The 18,613-nt window shown below is 41.8% G+C and overlaps 1 protein-coding gene across 2 annotated transcripts in view; it reads left to right on the forward strand.

Annotated features, from left to right (window-relative positions):
• Positions 1-15,770, forward strand: part of LOC308119177 (kalirin-like) — a 150,739-nt gene extending 134,969 nt beyond the window's left edge. Inside the window, exons 41-56 of one of the 2 annotated variants that reach the window (XM_080479027.1) lie at positions 3,906-4,097; positions 4,795-4,880; positions 5,003-5,146; positions 5,723-5,818; positions 7,201-7,319; positions 7,644-7,710; positions 7,822-7,925; positions 8,163-8,232; positions 8,501-8,587; positions 9,398-9,490; positions 10,191-10,241; positions 10,330-10,407; positions 10,519-10,704; positions 12,621-12,792; positions 13,451-13,725; positions 14,590-15,770. In XM_080479027.1, the coding sequence (XP_080335153.1) occupies positions 3,906-4,097; positions 4,795-4,880; positions 5,003-5,146; positions 5,723-5,818; positions 7,201-7,319; positions 7,644-7,710; positions 7,822-7,925; positions 8,163-8,232; positions 8,501-8,587; positions 9,398-9,490; positions 10,191-10,241; positions 10,330-10,407; positions 10,519-10,704; positions 12,621-12,792; positions 13,451-13,725; positions 14,590-14,880 (2,111 nt within the window). In that variant the 3' untranslated portion in view covers positions 14,881-15,770. The remainder of the gene's footprint in view (positions 1-3,905; positions 4,098-4,794; positions 4,881-5,002; positions 5,147-5,722; positions 5,819-7,200; positions 7,320-7,643; positions 7,711-7,821; positions 7,926-8,162; positions 8,233-8,500; positions 8,588-9,397; positions 9,491-10,190; positions 10,242-10,329; positions 10,408-10,518; positions 10,705-12,620; positions 12,793-13,450; positions 13,726-14,589) is intronic. The other variant, XM_080479028.1, reaches the window with a different exon arrangement.
• Positions 15,771-18,613: the final 2,843 nt, after the last annotated feature.

Genomic DNA, 18,613 nt, shown 5'->3' on the forward strand with positions numbered 1-18,613 from the left:
TCTTGTCTCTGCGGCGGCTCCAAAACAAAAGGCGTCCTTGTTTTGGGTCTCACCTGACTTTGGACGTCTCGGCTGTGTCATACACTCACTGTTAGTCATGAACTACCAGCTGAACAGAGTCTGTGACCTTAATGCTTCATGATCATTACTGCAGTGAGACGATAAAATAGATGAGAATCACAGAGCTACTATTATGCGACACACAAAGTCAAATCATGTCGAAGGAATTAGCCCAGATTTGTTCTTCTGAATTTAGATAAAACTGGTGCAATTAAAAATATATATATATATTTTTCATTCAACATTCGATAGATGTTGGAGATAAGGTTATTTTTCTCCGCTTTTTTCCCTAAAAAAATAGGAAAATAAAATAAAAATCAACCTAAAATGAAAGAATAATCCTAATTTTTAAAAAAAAGTGTTTGTCATTCATTGGACTTTTATCCCACGTGAGGAATTTCAGTAATCACAGTAGCAGCACATTGCACAAATGTATGAAAATAAGAATATTAAAGAATAATGGATATTAGAGAAAATGTAACTGTCCATTTTTAAAACTCATATTAAGACCCATAATTATTCCTCGACTTTTAATCCATCTTGAAACTCTGCTCCTGTTTTTATTATTGACATTTTATTCTTTGCACTTTATGTTTTTAGGTTTTTATGTCTACTTATGTACTTGGTTGAGCCGTAGTTGTTTTAAAGTGCTTTACACATAAAGTTGAGTCGAGTTAACAGTGTGTAATAAAGACACGCGTCAGTATTTCCAACAAAGAATAAACAAGTGAGAAATAACATCCGTGATAATATAATATCCAGATTACAGTGAGGAAGGTAAATAACCTTAACGGAATCGTGGCAAGAATATTTATCATCTGAAGCTCTCCTCGTGTTCCTGGGTGACAGGAGTGTCGATGATGAAGGTCACTCTTGAGTCTGGAGTTGATTTAACCCGTTCCCGGCCGTCGCCCCGCTGACGGCAGCACTCCGCCGCTCCGCTGCGTCAGTTTCCTCCGCGCTGACGTCGCATCAGTCAGCTGTGAAGATGCCGGCCGCTCTCTGCTGATCACATGAGCGAGCAGCTGCACTCACAGTGACATCGGGAGTGAAGGGTTGAGTGGAGGAGGAGGAGGAAGAGGAGGAGGAGGAGGAGGAGGAGCTGTCAGGGGTGTTTTGATGACTCCTCTCTCCTCCTGGGGAGTTCTGCAGAGAGACCAGACATGACCACACACCCTGCTGACTGGTCTGAAACGGGTCCAAAATAAGCCTAAAACATGTCAAATTGAGGATCCAAAGGGAGGCTGAAACGGTTAAAACAATCTTACGGTTTAAGGCTTAAACTGGTTCTCAAAAAGGTGAAAAAAGTCTAAAGAAGAGCAAAAAAATCTGATTCAGAACCTGTGAAAAAATGAAGAACGTTTATAGGATCAGACTGAAACTGCTCCACAGGACAACTGAAACATATCAGGACAAAATGACACTAAAACTAGTGAGACTTAATGACGTGGCTGCAATAGAGCTCGCAACTCGGCTGAAATCAGACAACATAGGACCAAAACGGACCAAAAGCCAGATTCAAAGAAAGAAAATAATCCGTCTAAAATAGGAGAAACTCTTTCGTCAAAACCTGTGGAAACATGACACCAAAACAGTTTTATAAAACTGCTCCAATAAAGATTTAAAACCAGTACAATGCAAAGTAAAAACAGAATAATCCTATTAGGTGTCAAATAATAAGGACTAAAATGTTTATCAGGGTCTAGAATAACTAAAATCCTTTATAAATCAGGACTAATATTCATTCAAATGAAGTATCAGCATGTGTGAAAGATGAAGACATAACTTTTATATATATTAGGCCAAAACTGGTTTATAAATTACCAAAACACAGTTCAATGCAACAATAAACCAAAATAAGGATAAAATAAAACCAAAATAACTGAAACAAGTCAACTAAAAAGAAAGTGCTGAAAGGTTTTGCTTTAAAAAGTGAATAATCAGAGTGAATTTGGCCCCAAAAAACACTGAAACCTGCTTGAAACAAGAATGAATGATTCAACTCAGAAGAAACGGCACCATAAAAGACTTATAAGTCAGATTGAAAGTTTAGACTCATGAGGCCAAAATCATTTCTAAACTGTGGTGCAGTTAGGCTGAAACGAGTCCAAATCCAGGATTAAAACTAGACTGAAATAGTCCAATAAAGACTTAGAAATGGTCTAAAGTTCAGCTAAAGCGCTGCAAAATAACTTGGTAACAGATTAAATAACAGATTGAAAAACTGTGCGGAAAAACAAAACCAAAATCAATTTGTTGGGTTTGTAACGAAGGGAAGCAGCAGCAGCAGCAGCAGAAGCTGCAGCAGCAGCAGCAGCAGAAGCAGCAGCAGCAGCAGAAGCTGCAGCAGAAGCAGCAGCAGCAGCAGAAGCTGCAGCAGAAGCTGCAGCAGAAGCAGCAGCAGCAGCAGAAGCTGCAGCAGAAGCAGCAGCAGCAGCACTGAGGGACCTTGGCTGCTTTGCTTTATCTGCTGATGCTGACTCAGTCTGATAACAAGTGAAACATCAATCAGCACTGGTACACTTGTTTACCCACAATGCTTCACTGCAGGGCCTGGGGACCTCCGGAAAAGGTCACCACGTGAAAATGGGTTGATTGAAGTTGGTTCGAGCAAACTAATGATGAATCAGTGACAATAGGTTCTAATTAAAAATTAGAACCAAGCATTTCATCTTGATACGTAAAAGTTGTGTTCAGTGTGTGCAGGTTAAAGACGGCTCGCGTGTGGCTGCCGCTAAATGACCAGAAGTGACACGCAGAAACGTCACCACAGCAGATTTCCTGTGTACAAACAGCACGCTTTGAAACGACGGGCAGAGGTCGGAGGGCAGGATGGAGGACGGCGTGTAAAACAAAGTGGAAACATCTGTGGGTTTCCGCTGGAAGTTGATCCTCCACCGTCCCGACGGCTGCTTCAGCCACGCCGAGCAGATTGATCTCACTTCTGCTTACAATATTGTCAGAATTTAAAAAAAATAAAATAAAAAAGTGTTTATGCCGTCATACTTTTTAGGAGCAGTAGTTTATCTAGTTTATTTGTGTGAAATCCTTTTCCCACTGCGATTCTGATCATATATTACATTTTAATCAGTAAAAACTACATAATATGCTTCACTTTTAACCATTATTTTTACTTCACAGATTTCTGTTGGGGGGGTAAACACAGCTTTTGGCTGTTTAATATGTAATAAATTCAGCATTTGGCATTATATTATTTAAGAAATACAGTATTTTAACTGGGGTCCAAAATGAGATTTTTGTCAATTGTTTTGGTTTTTTAGATTTCATTGAGTAAACACATTTTTATTAGTAATAGGTGACGTGACTTTGTTTACTATTATGCAGTGTTATTGACAAAAACGGTGGATTAAATAGGTTGACTTGCCAAAAACAGGGTTTTTTTTGTGCCATTTTCAGCTGGAAAATACCAATAATTGTTCACTCTTTCCTAAAATTGCTGACTTTTATAATAGTTTTATTGTCCAAAAAGAACCTTTCCCAAGATTCCAGTAATGCAAAAACAAAGAAGTTGATCATTTCTCATGGAAAAGAGTTTGAAGATGTGTTGCTTTTCTCCAAAATGTCCTCAGTAACTGGCCCCATGTGCACAGATCTTAGCGGCTAAATGTAGCATTTCAAGCTAATACTGTGAAAATGTGGCTGATCAGGGAATTTTCAGATATTAAAGGAATCAAAGTCTCACATCAATGACTTTAGTCACTCTCACTGCATCTAATTGCATTTTGTTAGTTGGTTATTTTATTTGGCTGGGTTTTGGCAGATTGGCTGTCTGGCCATGTGCTGATGGTGTAAACTGACTCTCGCTCGCTCTGCGCCCTCCCCAGTGGGCGGCTCGGATGGGAAGACGACGTCCGTGGTGAACCTGCACCCGCAGCCGTCTCTCAACTCCATCCAGTCCAGCTCCCCGGGTCCCAAGCGCTCCGGAAACACTCTGAGGAAGTGGCTGACCAGTCCGGTCCGCCGCCTCAGCAACAGCAGCTCCATCAAGAAGCTCCCGAACAAGCAGAAGAAGACGGGTGAGACGAGCTGTGGTGATCCTCACCCGTTCATGTTTTTAAAATGAAACCTCAAGTTTCAGTTCATGCTTCTACGTGTCGGTTCCATCCTGCAGCCGCGTCTCTGAGGCAGAACTCTTCCTCTTAGAAAGAACAAGCGATGTGAATGTGTTAGTTCAACTTATTCATGGTTTAGTTTAATAGCTGCTTAGTTAGCTGATCAATGGTTTATATAGAGATATTGGTTAGTTGAGGATTGGGTTGGTTGGTTGGTTGGTTGGTTGGTTGGATTTATTTATTTATTGGATGGATGGATGGATGTGTTGGTTGGTTGGTTGGTTGGTTGATGATGGTTGTTTTGGTTTTCTTGGTAAGTTGGTTGATGGGTGAATGTTTATGTTTTGCGTTGCTGCTGGATTCTTTGGTTTAACGTCTTTGTGATGGTTTGATTATATGAATTTATTTGTTTTGTTGTCTGGCTGATGAATAGTGGGTTAGTTAGTTGGCTGATCGGTGGGTAAGGCCTTGGTTTATTTATTAATGGTTTGTTGTTTTAGTTGTTTGGTAGTGATTTTTTTATGTTGAAGAATTTGTAGGTTTGGTGTGTATTGTTATTCATGGACAGACCTTCCCCAGGTGTTGGTTGGTTGGTTGATGATTTATTGTGGTCTGGTGGTTTAATAAGGATTTATTGGCTAATTGAGAAATCGATCGACAGGTCTGGGATCGGGGAGAGACGAAAGCGAGAAGAACAACGATCTGGACCAGTCCGATCTCGGCGCGCAGGATGAGAACATTGATGAGGTTCGTAATGAGAGAAAGTATCATGAGTATTTATGCGATGTGGTGGTATTTCTTTATGTCTGCTGGTGTCTCTGTGAAGACGACAGTTTGTGCCGTTGAGACCGGTTGGTTTCTTCCTTCAGGTCGTCCACAGTAAAGATGGAAACCTGCTGACCAAGAGCTCTGGGATCCAGAGCGGTGGAGAGGAGGAGCAGGACGAAGAGGCCCCCACTCCTCTTCCTCCTCCCATGGAGATCATCAAGGACCCGTCGGCTCAAGACAGCAAGGTAACGCGGGAAGAGGACGGAGGGTTTTTTCTTTTCTTATTTTCTTAAGCTGTTGGTGAGAAAAGGTGAAAGAACCCAAGAGCAAAACAATAGAAACTTTTTGGTGATTAAAGGACGAAACTGTAATAGAAATAAAAAAAAAGACATTGTGCTTTGAACATTATAAGAATTCATATTTACCAGAATTCCACAGTGTGACTGAATAAAAAGCCTCATTCTGACTATCCTACTATCAGCTGTAGTGAAATCATGATTAAAAAAGGGGGGAATATCTTTTTTGTATTTTCCCATTCATTTCTCCCTACGTACACCTTTTAAATCAGAACTGAACTTTATTTATCTTTATATTTGATCACAATATGCAGTATTCTTTCCATGAATCAGATTCCGGCTCAGTTGGGATCTGATTGCAGGGACTGACTTTCTGACTCTCCGTTGTGCTGCTGCCGTCCTCTGCTCATTAACAGCCTCTCGGTTCCCCCTCGCTGTTTGGTTTCCTCACCTCTCGTCTCCTTTCCTTCTCTTTTAATCCTCCTAACGTGCTTCTTTCTCTCTACCTCCCTCCTCCTCTCTCAGTCTTCGTCCTTGCTAACGTCTCTGCAGTCGTCTTCTGAGGTGCCCAGCGCCGCAGAGCTGGTTAGCGCCATAGAAAAACTGGTTAAAACCAAGATGGTGAGTGTTTGAATTGTGCGACGGCCACACAGGAAGAGCTGCTGGATCCCTGAAAGCAGCACGCCGTGTCTCCTCCAGGAAACTAACATCACCATAGTTACAAGTCTTATAGTAATGATGCCATTTTACAAACTCACATGCAACAATTAAAAACTGAAGTTTGAGATTCAGAGGCAATAAGAAGAGGGTGTCGTCTGCAAAGAGTTCAACAAGGCCTCACTCGTCATTTCTTCTTAACACGTCTGAATTTTTCACGTTGTTTGATAATTTTACGTCTCTCCAGTCTCTTAAATTTGGTAAAAAGTTAAATAAAGTTTTAGTTTTCTATCAAATTGTGTGAAAAAGATCATCTTTCGTTCATTAGAGCTTTTTATCATCACATTTAACCATATCACATCTTTGAGATGTTAATTTATAAGCTTCACATTTTACCAACCTTTAATAAAAGTTGGGAGCACGTCTGACAGAAGTTTATTTTCAGAGTTTGGTGGCGTTATTTATTTGAAACTTAAGAGACCTATTGCTCAAAGGGCACATCTGGAATCATTGCTTGCGTAGGATTTGTGTAAATAATAGCTAAACATGACATTTCTTTAAACTTCATATATTTACATGAAAACGTCAGGCTCTGTTGTTTATCAGCCTTTGTTGTAAATAACTCATTACATTGTTGGACTGATTGAGAGTTTATAACTTCCTGAAAAATAGTACAAAACATATTTACTATGTAGATACATTATAATACTATAAATCTTGAAATATGTGCAATTCTGATCTATTTTTAGTTAAAACATTCATTATAATATTATGCCTCATGAATGATCGTTATTACAGACATGTGAATCACAACATTTTTGACATAAATACACATCTAGAATAGAACGACTTCATTAATCCCAGTTTGAAATTCTTGACAATTCTTGAATATACACAGTTATGTACATGCATGTACGTACTCATATCCCTATAACTGTAGTCTATATAAACTCATTCATCACACACACACACACACACACGCAAATGAGGCCAATGTATTTTGTGACCTTAAAAAGCGTTTTGCTGTTGTCAATATAAAAATTTTTTAAAAAAAGTGTTTGGTAGAATTTACCACTTAAGTCCCTTATGAAAAGTATTTCAGTTGGAGCCCTATAAAGGGTTAAAAACATCCATCTGGTTTTTTATAAAACTTCTCATTTTGTGTCCATGTTTATTTATGTTGTCATACAGAATTACACTACATTAGCAGACAACAGTATTCGGCTGCTCTAATCTCCTGCTGCCCCCTGCTGTCTCATAACCGCCACTGCACCCCGTCAGGATTTCATGTATCTAAATCACAGATGTGAATCCAGCCGTGACCTCTGACCCCGTCCTCTGTGCAGACTCTGGAACCAGGAGTGTATCCCGACTTCTCCACCGCATCCCCGCCGGAGCAAAGCACCCCGGTCCAGCCCCGAAACCCCGAGCTGGAGCAGAGAGCCAAGGCCATGAGGGGCAGGATGTGAGTATGGGTCCAGCTGACGGCCAGTTACAATAGATGCTCTGATATTTTATCACACTTTGTCTTTTTTAATGGCCATTATCATGTTATTGGTTACCACATTAATGCTTCCCATGATGATTACGGAGTCATGTGGAAAGAACAGCCTGAATATAGAAGCAAGATGGTTGAACCCCACAGTTTTTCTCAAGGTGGAGCTCTGAAGTCTCCCAGTTTGGGGTTTGAAGGCGGAGCTGGAATCTGGAATGACATGTCGCTTTTAAAGGATGAATGGAAACACATCTGAGCCTTCATATGATTCAGTGTTTCATTTTTGCCGCTCAGGTTCGTTCTGAAGGAGCTGATTCAGACCGAGAAGGACTACGTCAAAGACCTGGGCATCGTGGTGGAGGTGAGTGTCTGACGGAGCGCCGCAGCCAGAGGGAGTGAAGGAGACCTGGTGAGAAGCTGAAGACCCAATGAGAGGGTGAATGGAACCTGTGGTTTATCACCTTGTGTGCAGGGATTCATGAAGCGCATCGAGGAGAAGGGCGTCCCCGAGGACTTGAAGGGAAAAGACAAAATGGTGTTTGGAAACATCCACCAGATCTACGACTGGCACAAAGAGTGAGTTCAGCTTCGGTTCGGGCGTGGTGTGACGTGGCGTGGTGTTGCGTGGCGTGACGTGGCGTGATGTGGCGTGACGTGACGTGGCGTGGTGTTGCGTGGCGTAGTGTGACGTGGCGTGGTGTGGTGTGGCGTAGTGTGACGTGGCGAGATGTGGTGTGACGTGACGTGGTGCGATGTGACGTGGCGGTCTGTCCGGGTGTTCACTGACCATGACTCTCATCTCTTCCCTCTCAGTTTCTTTGTAGGCGAACTCGGGAAGTGTCTGGACGACCACGAACTCCTTCCTGAGCTCTTCATCAAGCATGTGAGTGAGGATGATGACGATGAATGTCTCTGCTCTTTAGATGATACATGATGTCTGACGTGTGTGTGTGTGTGTGTGTGTGTGTGTGTGTGTGTGTGTGTGTGTGTGTGTGTGTGTGTGTGTGTGTGTGTGTGTGTGTGTGTGTGTGTGTGTGTGTGTGTGTGTGTGTGTGTGTGTGTGTGTGTGTGTGTGTGTGTGTGTGTGTGTGTGTGTGTGTGTGTGTGTGTGTGTGTGTGTGTGTGTGTGTGTGTGTGTGTGTGTGTGTCAGGAGAGGCGGCTGCACATGTACGTGATCTACTGTCAGAATAAACCCAAGTCTGAGTTCATCGTAGCAGAATACGACAACTACTTCGAAGTAAGTGAAGCTTTGCGTCTCCGTGTTGTGAAATCCTGCGTAGAAAAGTATTTTATCAGATAAATCAAGAAGAAAGATCATTTCAAGAGATTTTTGTGGGGTCGTTATCATGAATTCAATATTTTCATCCTGAATCGTGACTAAACTCACTTTAATATTCTGTATAGAAACTTCTTCACAGTTTCATCAGCATTCATACTTAGTTACTGTACTTTGGTAGATTTTTCAAGCTTCTCCACTTCAGTATTTTTTTCCAAATCTGTGCACTTTTTCCATCTCACACTCTGAAACTGGCTTGTTTGTTTTAATCTGTGAGGAAGATTCAGTGTTTCAATGAAAGAAAGTAATCAGGATACATTAATAATGATATCAGATTCCACTGAGACTGGAAGTTCATTGGTTTTTAATACAGAATTTATTGAATTAACTGCATTTTTATAAACAAAAGAAACTTTGTGACTCATAAATATCACACAAGTGTAATCTTGATCTGTGTCATGGCGAAATACAACGTAATACTTCACATTGAGTTTCCACAGTATGTTCAAACGACCCCACATCACCAAAAACATGTATTTAAAAGTCATCATGGAAAGTTTGAATAAATATTGAATAAATAGAATAATAATCTATTAATAAATAAAAATAATTCAAGTTAAAGCAAATGTTTACTTTTGTAAAGATGTACACATGTACAATTATGTTTGCAACATAACGAACATGTTTATTCTGTACTTGCATTACAGTAATATTGTAAATCTTTTAAAAGTTTAGCTGAGTAGAACTAAAGAGAGGCTGTTTGTTTTCCAGGCGATCCAGCAGGACATCCAGTCCAGACTGACCATCAGTGACTTTCTCATCAAACCCATTCAGAGAATCACTAAATACCAGCTTCTACTGAAGGTGACGCAGAACCGTTACTCGATCGGACCAATCAAGGGTTTGGTGGATAAGCAGAGAATTTAGGTTTGATTTAGATTCTATTTGAATCAAGGGTGTTGAAACGGAACCGGCCCACCAAAGAGTCCATCGGGGCCACGAGATTAAATCTACCAGCTGGGAGAAATTATAACATTAACTGCAATATATTTTTTTGACCACTAGAGGGAGCATTTTACTCAGTATTACTGTAAGTAGTGACTCCGTCCAGGTGGTCAGGAGTACTACACAGAAGTAGTAATGTGTTGACTTTAAAGATGAAGTTATTCTGATGATCATATGAACTAGTTAACTATATTTTTGAGTTCCAGCTACATGTGGCCAGATGTTTTTGAGTTGTAAAGCTCACGGTGGACTGAGACGTCGTTTTTTAACATGTTCAGGTTTGCCATTAAGGATATTTCATCAAATGAGAACTTGTCAATGATTTATCAATACTTTGTTGCACTAAAACAAAGACGGATAATTAGAGTTGTAGTCATTTATATATTCTAATAGTATCGTCTACCCGTCCAGCCAACTTCAGATGAAATAGTTTTGGATGTGGCCAAAATGAGTTTGATGGTTTAAATAATCGATTCAGGTAATAATCCCAAAAGGAAAGAGTGTTTTGATCAGGAGAAATGAAAAACCTCTCCAGCTGAGCTCGTTTTCTCCTCCTCAGGACTTCCTGAAGTTCAGCTCGAAGGCGGGACTGGACTGTGAGCAGATCGAGGTGAAACTCTCCTCCTCCATGCTGATGCAGCGGGACGTTTTGTCCCACACGTTGTGTTTATGTCCTTCTGTCTCGGCGTCTCTTGCAGAAAGCCGTGGACTTGATGTCCCAGGTGCCCAAACTGTGTAACGACATGATGAACCTGGGCCGGCTGCAGGGATACGAGGTGCGTGGCGTCCGTCTGGTGACCGCAGCCAGCCCGCTGGCCGCCATCCGGCCGGCCGCTCACCCAGCCGCTCGCCCGGCGTCCTGACGAGTCCGTCTGGTTTGTCCTCAGGGGAAGCTGACCAGTCAGGGCAAGCTGCTGCAGCAGGAGACCTTCTTTGTGACGGAGCAGGACACCGGCGTCCTGTCGCGCTCCAAGGAGCGCCGCGTTTTCCTCTTCGAGCAGATCGTCATCTTCAGTGAGCTGCTGAGGAAAGGCTCGTCCACGCCGGGGTACCAGTTCAAGAAGAGCATCAAGGTAGAGGGACGACGGACACGCCTACACATCCTGATGATAACCCTCCTCCAAACCCCAGAGCCTCAGAGCCCAGGAGCTGGAACACAAGAGTTAAATCAATGGATGGATGAATGGATGGATGGATGGGTGGATGAATGGATGGGTGGATGGATGGATGGATGAATGGATGAATGGATGAATGGATGAAAGGATGAATGGATGGGTGGATGAATGGATGAATGAATGGGTGGATGGATGAATGGATGGGTGGATGGATGAATGGATGGATGGATGAATGGATGGGTGGATGGATGAATGGATGGGTGGATGGATGGATGAATGAATGAATGAATGAATGGATGGGTTGATGGATGAATGAATGAATGAATGGATGGGTGGATGGATGGATGGATGAATGAATGAATGAATGAATGAATGGATGAATGAATGGATGGATGGATGGATGGATGGATGGATGAATGGATGGGTGGATGGATGAATGAATGAATGAATGAATGAATGAATGAATGAATGAATGAATGAATGAATGAATGAATGAATGAATGAATGGATGGGTGGATGGATGGATGGATGAATGGATGAATGCTTTATCCCAGCTGGTCAAACGATCAGAAGAACTTACAGATGTAATGAAATGGTGAACGACCTTCACATCATTCATCACATTCACACATTCACTCACACATTCACACACCAACGGAGGCTGCGGCCGGCCATGTCGTCACTCCAATGGGAGCAGTTTGGGGTTCAGTGTCTTGCCCAAGGACACTTTGGCATGTAGACAGGTGGAGATGGGAATCAAACCTCCAACCTTCCGATTGAGAGACGACCGCTCTACCAGCAGAGCCATGCCTCATCAAGTTCAAAGAAATAACACAATATCTATTCCTACCAGTACTCCTAGTACTACTACTAGTAGTACTACTACCAGTGCTCCTAGAACCACTACTACTGGTGATACTATTGCTACTGCTACCAGTACTCCAATTAGTAGCTACTCCTACCAGTACTCCTAGTACTACTACTATTAGTACTACTATTAGTAGTGCTATTACTACTACTACTACCTACTCCAACTACTAGTACTACTACCAGTGCTCCTACTACCACTACTACTGGTGATACTATTGCTACTGCTACCAGTACTCCTAGTAGTAGCTGCTCCTACCAGTACTCCTAGTGCTACTACTACTAGTAGTACTATTATTGCTACTACTACCTATTACTACTAGCTACTCCTACCACTACTCTTACTACCACTACTACTGGTGGTGGTACTGTTACTACTAGTACTACTATTACCAATTTGTTTCCTCTTTTTTCTTTAGGTTTTTTTTCTGCTCCAACTAATTTTTATTTTCTTGTTTCGGCTCCTTCATCTCTTCTTCCTCCTTTTTCTTCATCTCCTCTTCCTCCTTTTTCTTCTGTGTCCTCTTATTCTTCATCATCTCCTCCTTCATCTTCTCCTCTTCTTTTATCATTGCTGCTGTTATGTTTATTGTCATTGTCACTCATCCTGTTTGTTTTTCGTTCCACCTCTGATTCATTTGTTCATATTTCTCCCTGGGTATTTTCTTGTCTCTACTTTCCTCCTCTTGCTTTTTGCTTTCCTGATTGTTGTTTTAGTTTTTTCATTGCTTTGCATATTTTTCATTAAACGTTAAAGTTACTGCAGTAAAAGCTCAGTAGAGTAGAAGGTGTTTCTGACACAGCTCAGCAGAGTTGCTTTGTTTTATCACTTCACCAACGTCCACCCTGTTCAAATACTGTGAGTATTTTTCCATGAAAGTTGTTTTTCAACTTGAAGCCTTTGATGGAGCTCGCTCCCTCCGAGGTTTTGGGCCGTTTTCATTGGATTGTTCTTGTTTTTCATTCATTCACAATCAGACGTTTTTCCTTCCCCTCCGGTCCGGCAGGTCTCCTATCTGGGTCTGGAGGACAGCGTGGACAACGATCCCTGCAAGTTCTTGTTGGCGTGCCGCGGATCGTCGGACCGCTTCACGCTGCAGGCCGCCAACGTCGACATCAAGCAGGTGTGGGTCCGACACATCCAGGAAGTCCTGGACGCGCAGAGCAACTTCCTGTCAGGTGAGGAAACCGATTTTAGACGAGAAGGTGAAACGATGCATGTTGCTGTCGGTTCACAACCGGGACACAAAGTATAAAAAGACAAATGCAACAATGGGTTTGAAAAAAATGGTGTCATATTACTTCTTTTTGTTGTTGTTGTTGTTGTGATGATGCTTCTTGGCAGGCCATTCCATATTCCTAGGAAGTGTGTACAGTTTATTTTATCTTCTGAAACAAGCGCACCATGGCCGTAGTATATAAACTAAACAGCCAACAGCACCCACTGGTGGTACAACATGCTAACTACATCATTTTTGGTATTTCTGCCATTTCTGTGTAAATGGGCATCATTTTCAAAACTCTGTAATACTGTGTAAACGCCAAACTCTCAAATATGATATATCTGCATATAAAAACTGCATTTTCAGGGGCTTGAGGACGACACAGGTTAAAATAGAATAAAACCTCAGCTCACTGAACGACACTGCAGTTGTTTTAAAAATAAAGTACTAAGGATAATAAAGTTGTTTTAACCACATGATGGTCCACACCTGTCAGCAGAAGCCGTCTCTTCTTTTATCTCTGGGCCACTATTTGATTTCCTGGATGAGATTCTGTGCAGGAAAACCCCAACAAAGTAAAAGCATGTCCTTAACGTCTGCTCTGTGTGCTGCAGCGCTGCAGTCTCCCATCGAGTATCAGAAGGAGCGGGGCGGCGGTGGCGGTGGCGGTGGCGGCGGCGGCGGCGGCGGCGGCGGCGGCGGCGGCGGCGGCGGCGGCGGCTCCTCCTCGCTCACCAGAAACCGCTCGTTGTCGGGGACCCGGCCCGCCGTCTCCTCCCACAGCCGGCCGTCGTCGGCCGTTGGACTCGGTAACAAGGAGGCGGAGAGGGGGAGGAGCCAGATGAAAATGTCTACCTCCAACGGCGGCTCGTCGTGTTTCCAGTCCAGAGTGAGTCCAGGAACTGGAAAAAACATTTAAAAAGATTTATTTGATGTTTTTTTACAATTCCCCCCAAAAAACTCAATGATGTAGTTATTTTTTTCCTTCGGCCGTTTCATTTTAACCTCGATGAGCAACTTTCCAGAAACAGTTAAGAGCTTACAGACACACAGCTTTCAATATTGGAATTTGACACCAGCATCGTACCATTGCTCCTATAGTGGACCGCCGTGGAAACGGCTGGAAGGAACTTTACACCAAACTGATTAAGATTTAATTACAGTCTGAAGTTTAAAGTGTTTTGTGGGACTTTGGGGCGACACTTTCATCTAAACTATACGACACTGAAACTGTCCAATGGAATCCAACAAAAGTGAAATCCACATCTAAACCAAAAGTAGTATTTAAAAATCTATAATTAATAAAAGAAAATTTCAAACGCAACTAAATGTGAAGGATCAATAATGTTCTATCCTATATTATAATACCAGTCAGTAAATGATGGTGGACGTTCTCCCTGTATACAGATGATTAAATGTATTAATGTTATAAATGTAGATTTTATTAGAGAAACGCAGTTAAATTCAGTGGAGCAGCTCAAACACTTTGCATCCCTCCAGTGTTACTGTTGTTGATCTACTTGACGCACAAGTGTAGTACTGCACACTTTGGTTGTTTTTTGTTTGTTTCAAAACCCCGTCTCAACAAAGAAAACACAAAGTTCTTACTTTTCCTTGGGTACCGTTCCTCACTGCGTGGTGAAAACTCACTCTGTAAACTGCTGCTCCTCCTCTGATCTGTGTACTTGTGCGTTACAAGTTTAAAAAGCTCAGTACTTGTCGTCACCGGTGCACACCGTCTCTCCTCCTGCAGGATGACGGAGGCTGCAACGGCACCTCCTCCACCATGGTGGTCGCTCAGGACTACTCTGCGCTGAAGGAGCACGAGGTGTGTGTGAGCCAGGGGGAGACGGTGCAGGTCCTGGCCACCAACCAGCAGAACATGTACCTGGTGTACCGGCCGGCCAACAGCCAGTCGCCGGCCGCCGAGGGCTGGGTGCCGGGCCACGTCCTGGCCCCGCCCACCGCCACCAAGCCCCTCAAAGACTCCTCCTCCGCGTCGTCCTTCTCAGCGGCGGTGGCCGACGCAAACAACATCAAGTAAGTCCTCGTCCTCATCCTCGTCCTCGTCCCTCGTCCTCTGGCACTCGGATTGGATTTTTGTCGTTTTTTTTCTCCTCCCTCACCTCCTAACTCCTCCCCCTCTAAAACAAACCCCTCGGACTCACAGGAGCCTTTTTTTTGTTTGTTTGTTTTTTAAAAACCGGGTACTGACCTGCAGTCGTTCAGTGACTTTTTGTTTTCTGAGCCGTCATCACAAACTGGAGCACTGAGGAGTGAAACCTAGAAACTATTGTAGCTAAAACTGTGGAGCTAAAACCGGACTCTTATTTCAGTTCCTAACACCCTACTTTTTTATCTTTTATTTTTTTATTTTTTTTTATTTTGGCCTGTTTTTCTTGAAAAGGAAAAAAAAAAAAAAAAAAAGCAAAAGAAACTCTCATCCTGGTTCTCCACTCCGGAGAAGATTTATTTTGTTGTCTGTGGCAATCTACACACACGTTTGTGTTCCTCCCTTCTTATGCTGTCATTTTGTTTCTTCTAATTATTATTTTATTTCACAAAACACAGTTGGATTTTCTTTCTCCCTCCTTTGTTTTGATCCTCGTCACTGTACAAACGTTGATTTTGCTGTTTTGACTGAAGCTCGAGAACATTCCTGTTTTTAAAAAGAAATCCTTTTTGCACTATTTATGATGAAGAAAAGAATCTGAATGAAGTCAGGCTGTGCAATATGTCTCATTTAATGGCAACTGTTGGTCGTCTAATGATGATTTTTAAATGTATTTTATGTAAAATAAAGGTTTTTTGGAGTTGAGCATGAGTTAGCAGAGACAACGTGACGGTGACGGTGTTTTGTTGTGCGTTAGTTCGCAGATGATCCACAAGTTTGTAGTTTTTAATATTTGTAAATAAATTGCGACAGTGAAGCTGAGCGGTCTGTGTGCGGCCATCAGGTTTTATTTATTCATTTCTGTCTTTGAGTCCGTTTTTCCCCTGTCCTGGTTCAGTTCAGCATTTTGTTCCTGTATTGACCTTTAATTTCTCTGTGTGGATTTCAGTTTTTACTAACATGGACGGTTTGACCCTCCACAGAAGGTATGACGTCTGAACACAAAGGACAAACCAAACCTCCTGGAGGCGGGAAAGATGCTTCTGTGGCAGAATAAAGCAGCTCTGCTCCACAATTTCAGAATGAAGCGTAAATTTACTGACAAAGAAACATTTCTTTAAACAAATGATAAAATTACCAACCATATTTTTCAAAATGTAAAGTTAAGTCAAATTAAAAAGTACCTAGAGTATCTATATAATTTAATATTTTTTTAAGGTGGTTGGGAATTTTATCCTAGTTTTTTTAGTTACTTCGTTTACTTAGTTTTTCAGGCTGAATTATTTTCATTAATTTATTGCATTTAAAAAAATATTAAGACTGAAGGAGTTAACATTCAAATTATTAATGTATAATGTCAATATTTGGTTAATTAAATTTTTCAGGATTTTGAAATACTATCTTTGATTTATTTAATTATTTTCCTGAATTTTGGCCAAAGTTTTCATTTAATCTTAAATTTGGACATTTAAAAAGAATTAAAATAAAATTGTTAATTTAAGTTTTTGTGCTTTGAATCTTTTTTGGTGATTTTTTTATTTAAATTTTTTTGTCAAAATAAAGTTAATATTCAGGGGAAGCATGTAGATATGAAGACATTTAAAAATAGAATTGTAGGGGAAAAGGATAAAGTTTGAACCTAAAGTACTTTTTCTGATCAGGATCAAGTTTAGGGGAAAATATCTGGATAGAATCCATTTAGTTTTAGAAACGTTAAAATGAAGTGATGAAATTAGTCGGTTTGTTTCTGATCCTGGTTTTTCTTCTTTTGAAGCTGAAAATTCAGCTTTTTATGAGGAAAACCAACCGAAGGTTTAATAAGTTTAATTTCCAAGCAGTTCAACTTGTGAATGTGTTTGGAGGGTAAAAATAAACCCTGAAGGATTCAGATTTTTTGTTGTTGAATGTCAGATTTCATGTGTTTTATTAATTTCTCTCTCTGCATCACTTTCAGTCTAATATGTTTTGTGCCTCAGTAAAAGTCGGAGCTCAGTCTCCTCCTCTCTCCTGTCTTCGCGGACCAGAACGAAGCGGCTGCAGATTCAGGAAACAACCCCAGTTATTCAGGTTTAAACCACAAACAGACCAGAAAACCAAAACACACACGCAGCAGGACCCGGATCAGCATTATCAGAGGGAAATTAAACTGTCATAGTTCAAGTTAAAACTGATATAAATGATATTCAGGAGCAAATAGAATAAAGTTCACATTTTGGGAAAGTCAAAATTGAAACTTGAAAACTTCAGAAATCCTTCAAAGGAAAAAAAAATGCAAATATAATTCCAACATACAAAAAAAGCTGATAATGTTGAGCAACAAGCAAGTTAAAAATCTGATCAAATTTTATTTTGGGGAAAAAAACATAAAATATTGAAAGTATTTAGTAGATTTTTTTAATTTAAACAGATTTTGTGAACGAGATCAGAGTATGAATTTGAAGTTTGAAGCTGTAATTCATGGAGGATAGATTTATTAACAAAGCTGCATGTTGCTCGATGGCTGACTGACACCATTTAGTGAGACATGGAAATTATTATAATTTTTCGTCTTGGGTTTTTCTTTTTGCTTGGACACCGAGGGGGGGGTCCAAGCTCGGTCCTGGAGGGCCGGCGTCCTGCAGGGTCGAGCTCTCTCCCAGTTGCAGCACACCTGATTACAATGAAGAGCTCGTTATTGAGCTTTATCACAGCCTTGTGATGACATCATCATTAGATTCAGGTAAGCTGAAGCAGGGAGGACACCGGCCCTCCAGGACCCAGTCTGGACACCCCTGCTGTAAGATGTCATTTTGTTTGTGAAGAGCATGATTTGGTGAGAAAAGTTGCGTGTCCCTCCCCTCCGAGTTCCACTTCTGGCCACCAGGGGGCCGCAGTGAGCGGTCCCGCCATGCCACGCCACCACTGACCTGCTCTCTGATTGGCCAGTGGATGTTTCCTGTGCTGTACACAGGAAGTCCCTGTCCTGGAACACGCTGCGTGCCAGGAAGCGCGCTGAAGCCAAGGACAGCATGTTGGCGGGGGTCAGAGGTCAGGAGAACGGCCTCCTTCGCAAGCCCAAAGACACCGCCACACCCCCTCCCCCACCCCTCGCCTCGCCCGCTCCCGGGTCGAAGGCTAAAGTGAGTAACGCCGGTCGACAGTGGCGCCCCCCCCCACCCCCACCCCCACATGTTTTTATGTTGACTTCTTTAGTGTGTGTGTGTGTGTGTGTGTGTGTGTGTGTGTGTGTGTGTGTGTGTGTGTGTGTGTGTGTGTGTGTGTGTGTGTGTGTGTGTGTGTGTGTGTGTGTGTGTTTACATTCATACGTGAAACTTTGCGTTCTGGGCGTCCGATTAAACAACTACTTTATGAAAACACTCCGTCTCCATGGAAACTTCACTGCACATGCTCAGTAGATATTCTGCTGGACTTGGTAGTTTAATGCGAACGTCTCAGCATGCATGTTTGTCCATTACAAAAACGAACGGCACCCTCTAGTGGCTTGGCATGCTGACTACGTCGTTTTCACCGTTTCCCTGTAAACGGACATCAAACATTGCCGTGTCAACGCGAAGCAAAAAACACAAATGATGTTTTTATTTTGAAACGTTCGCCTAAGAGTATGTTTGTTTTTTTTTAAGTCAAAGCTAAAGCTACTTATTTATTTTATGTATATAAAAATAAA

This window comes from Lipophrys pholis (assembly GCF_963383615.2).
Source record: "Lipophrys pholis genome assembly, chromosome: 13".
Taxonomy (NCBI): Eukaryota; Metazoa; Chordata; class Actinopteri; order Blenniiformes; family Blenniidae; genus Lipophrys; species Lipophrys pholis.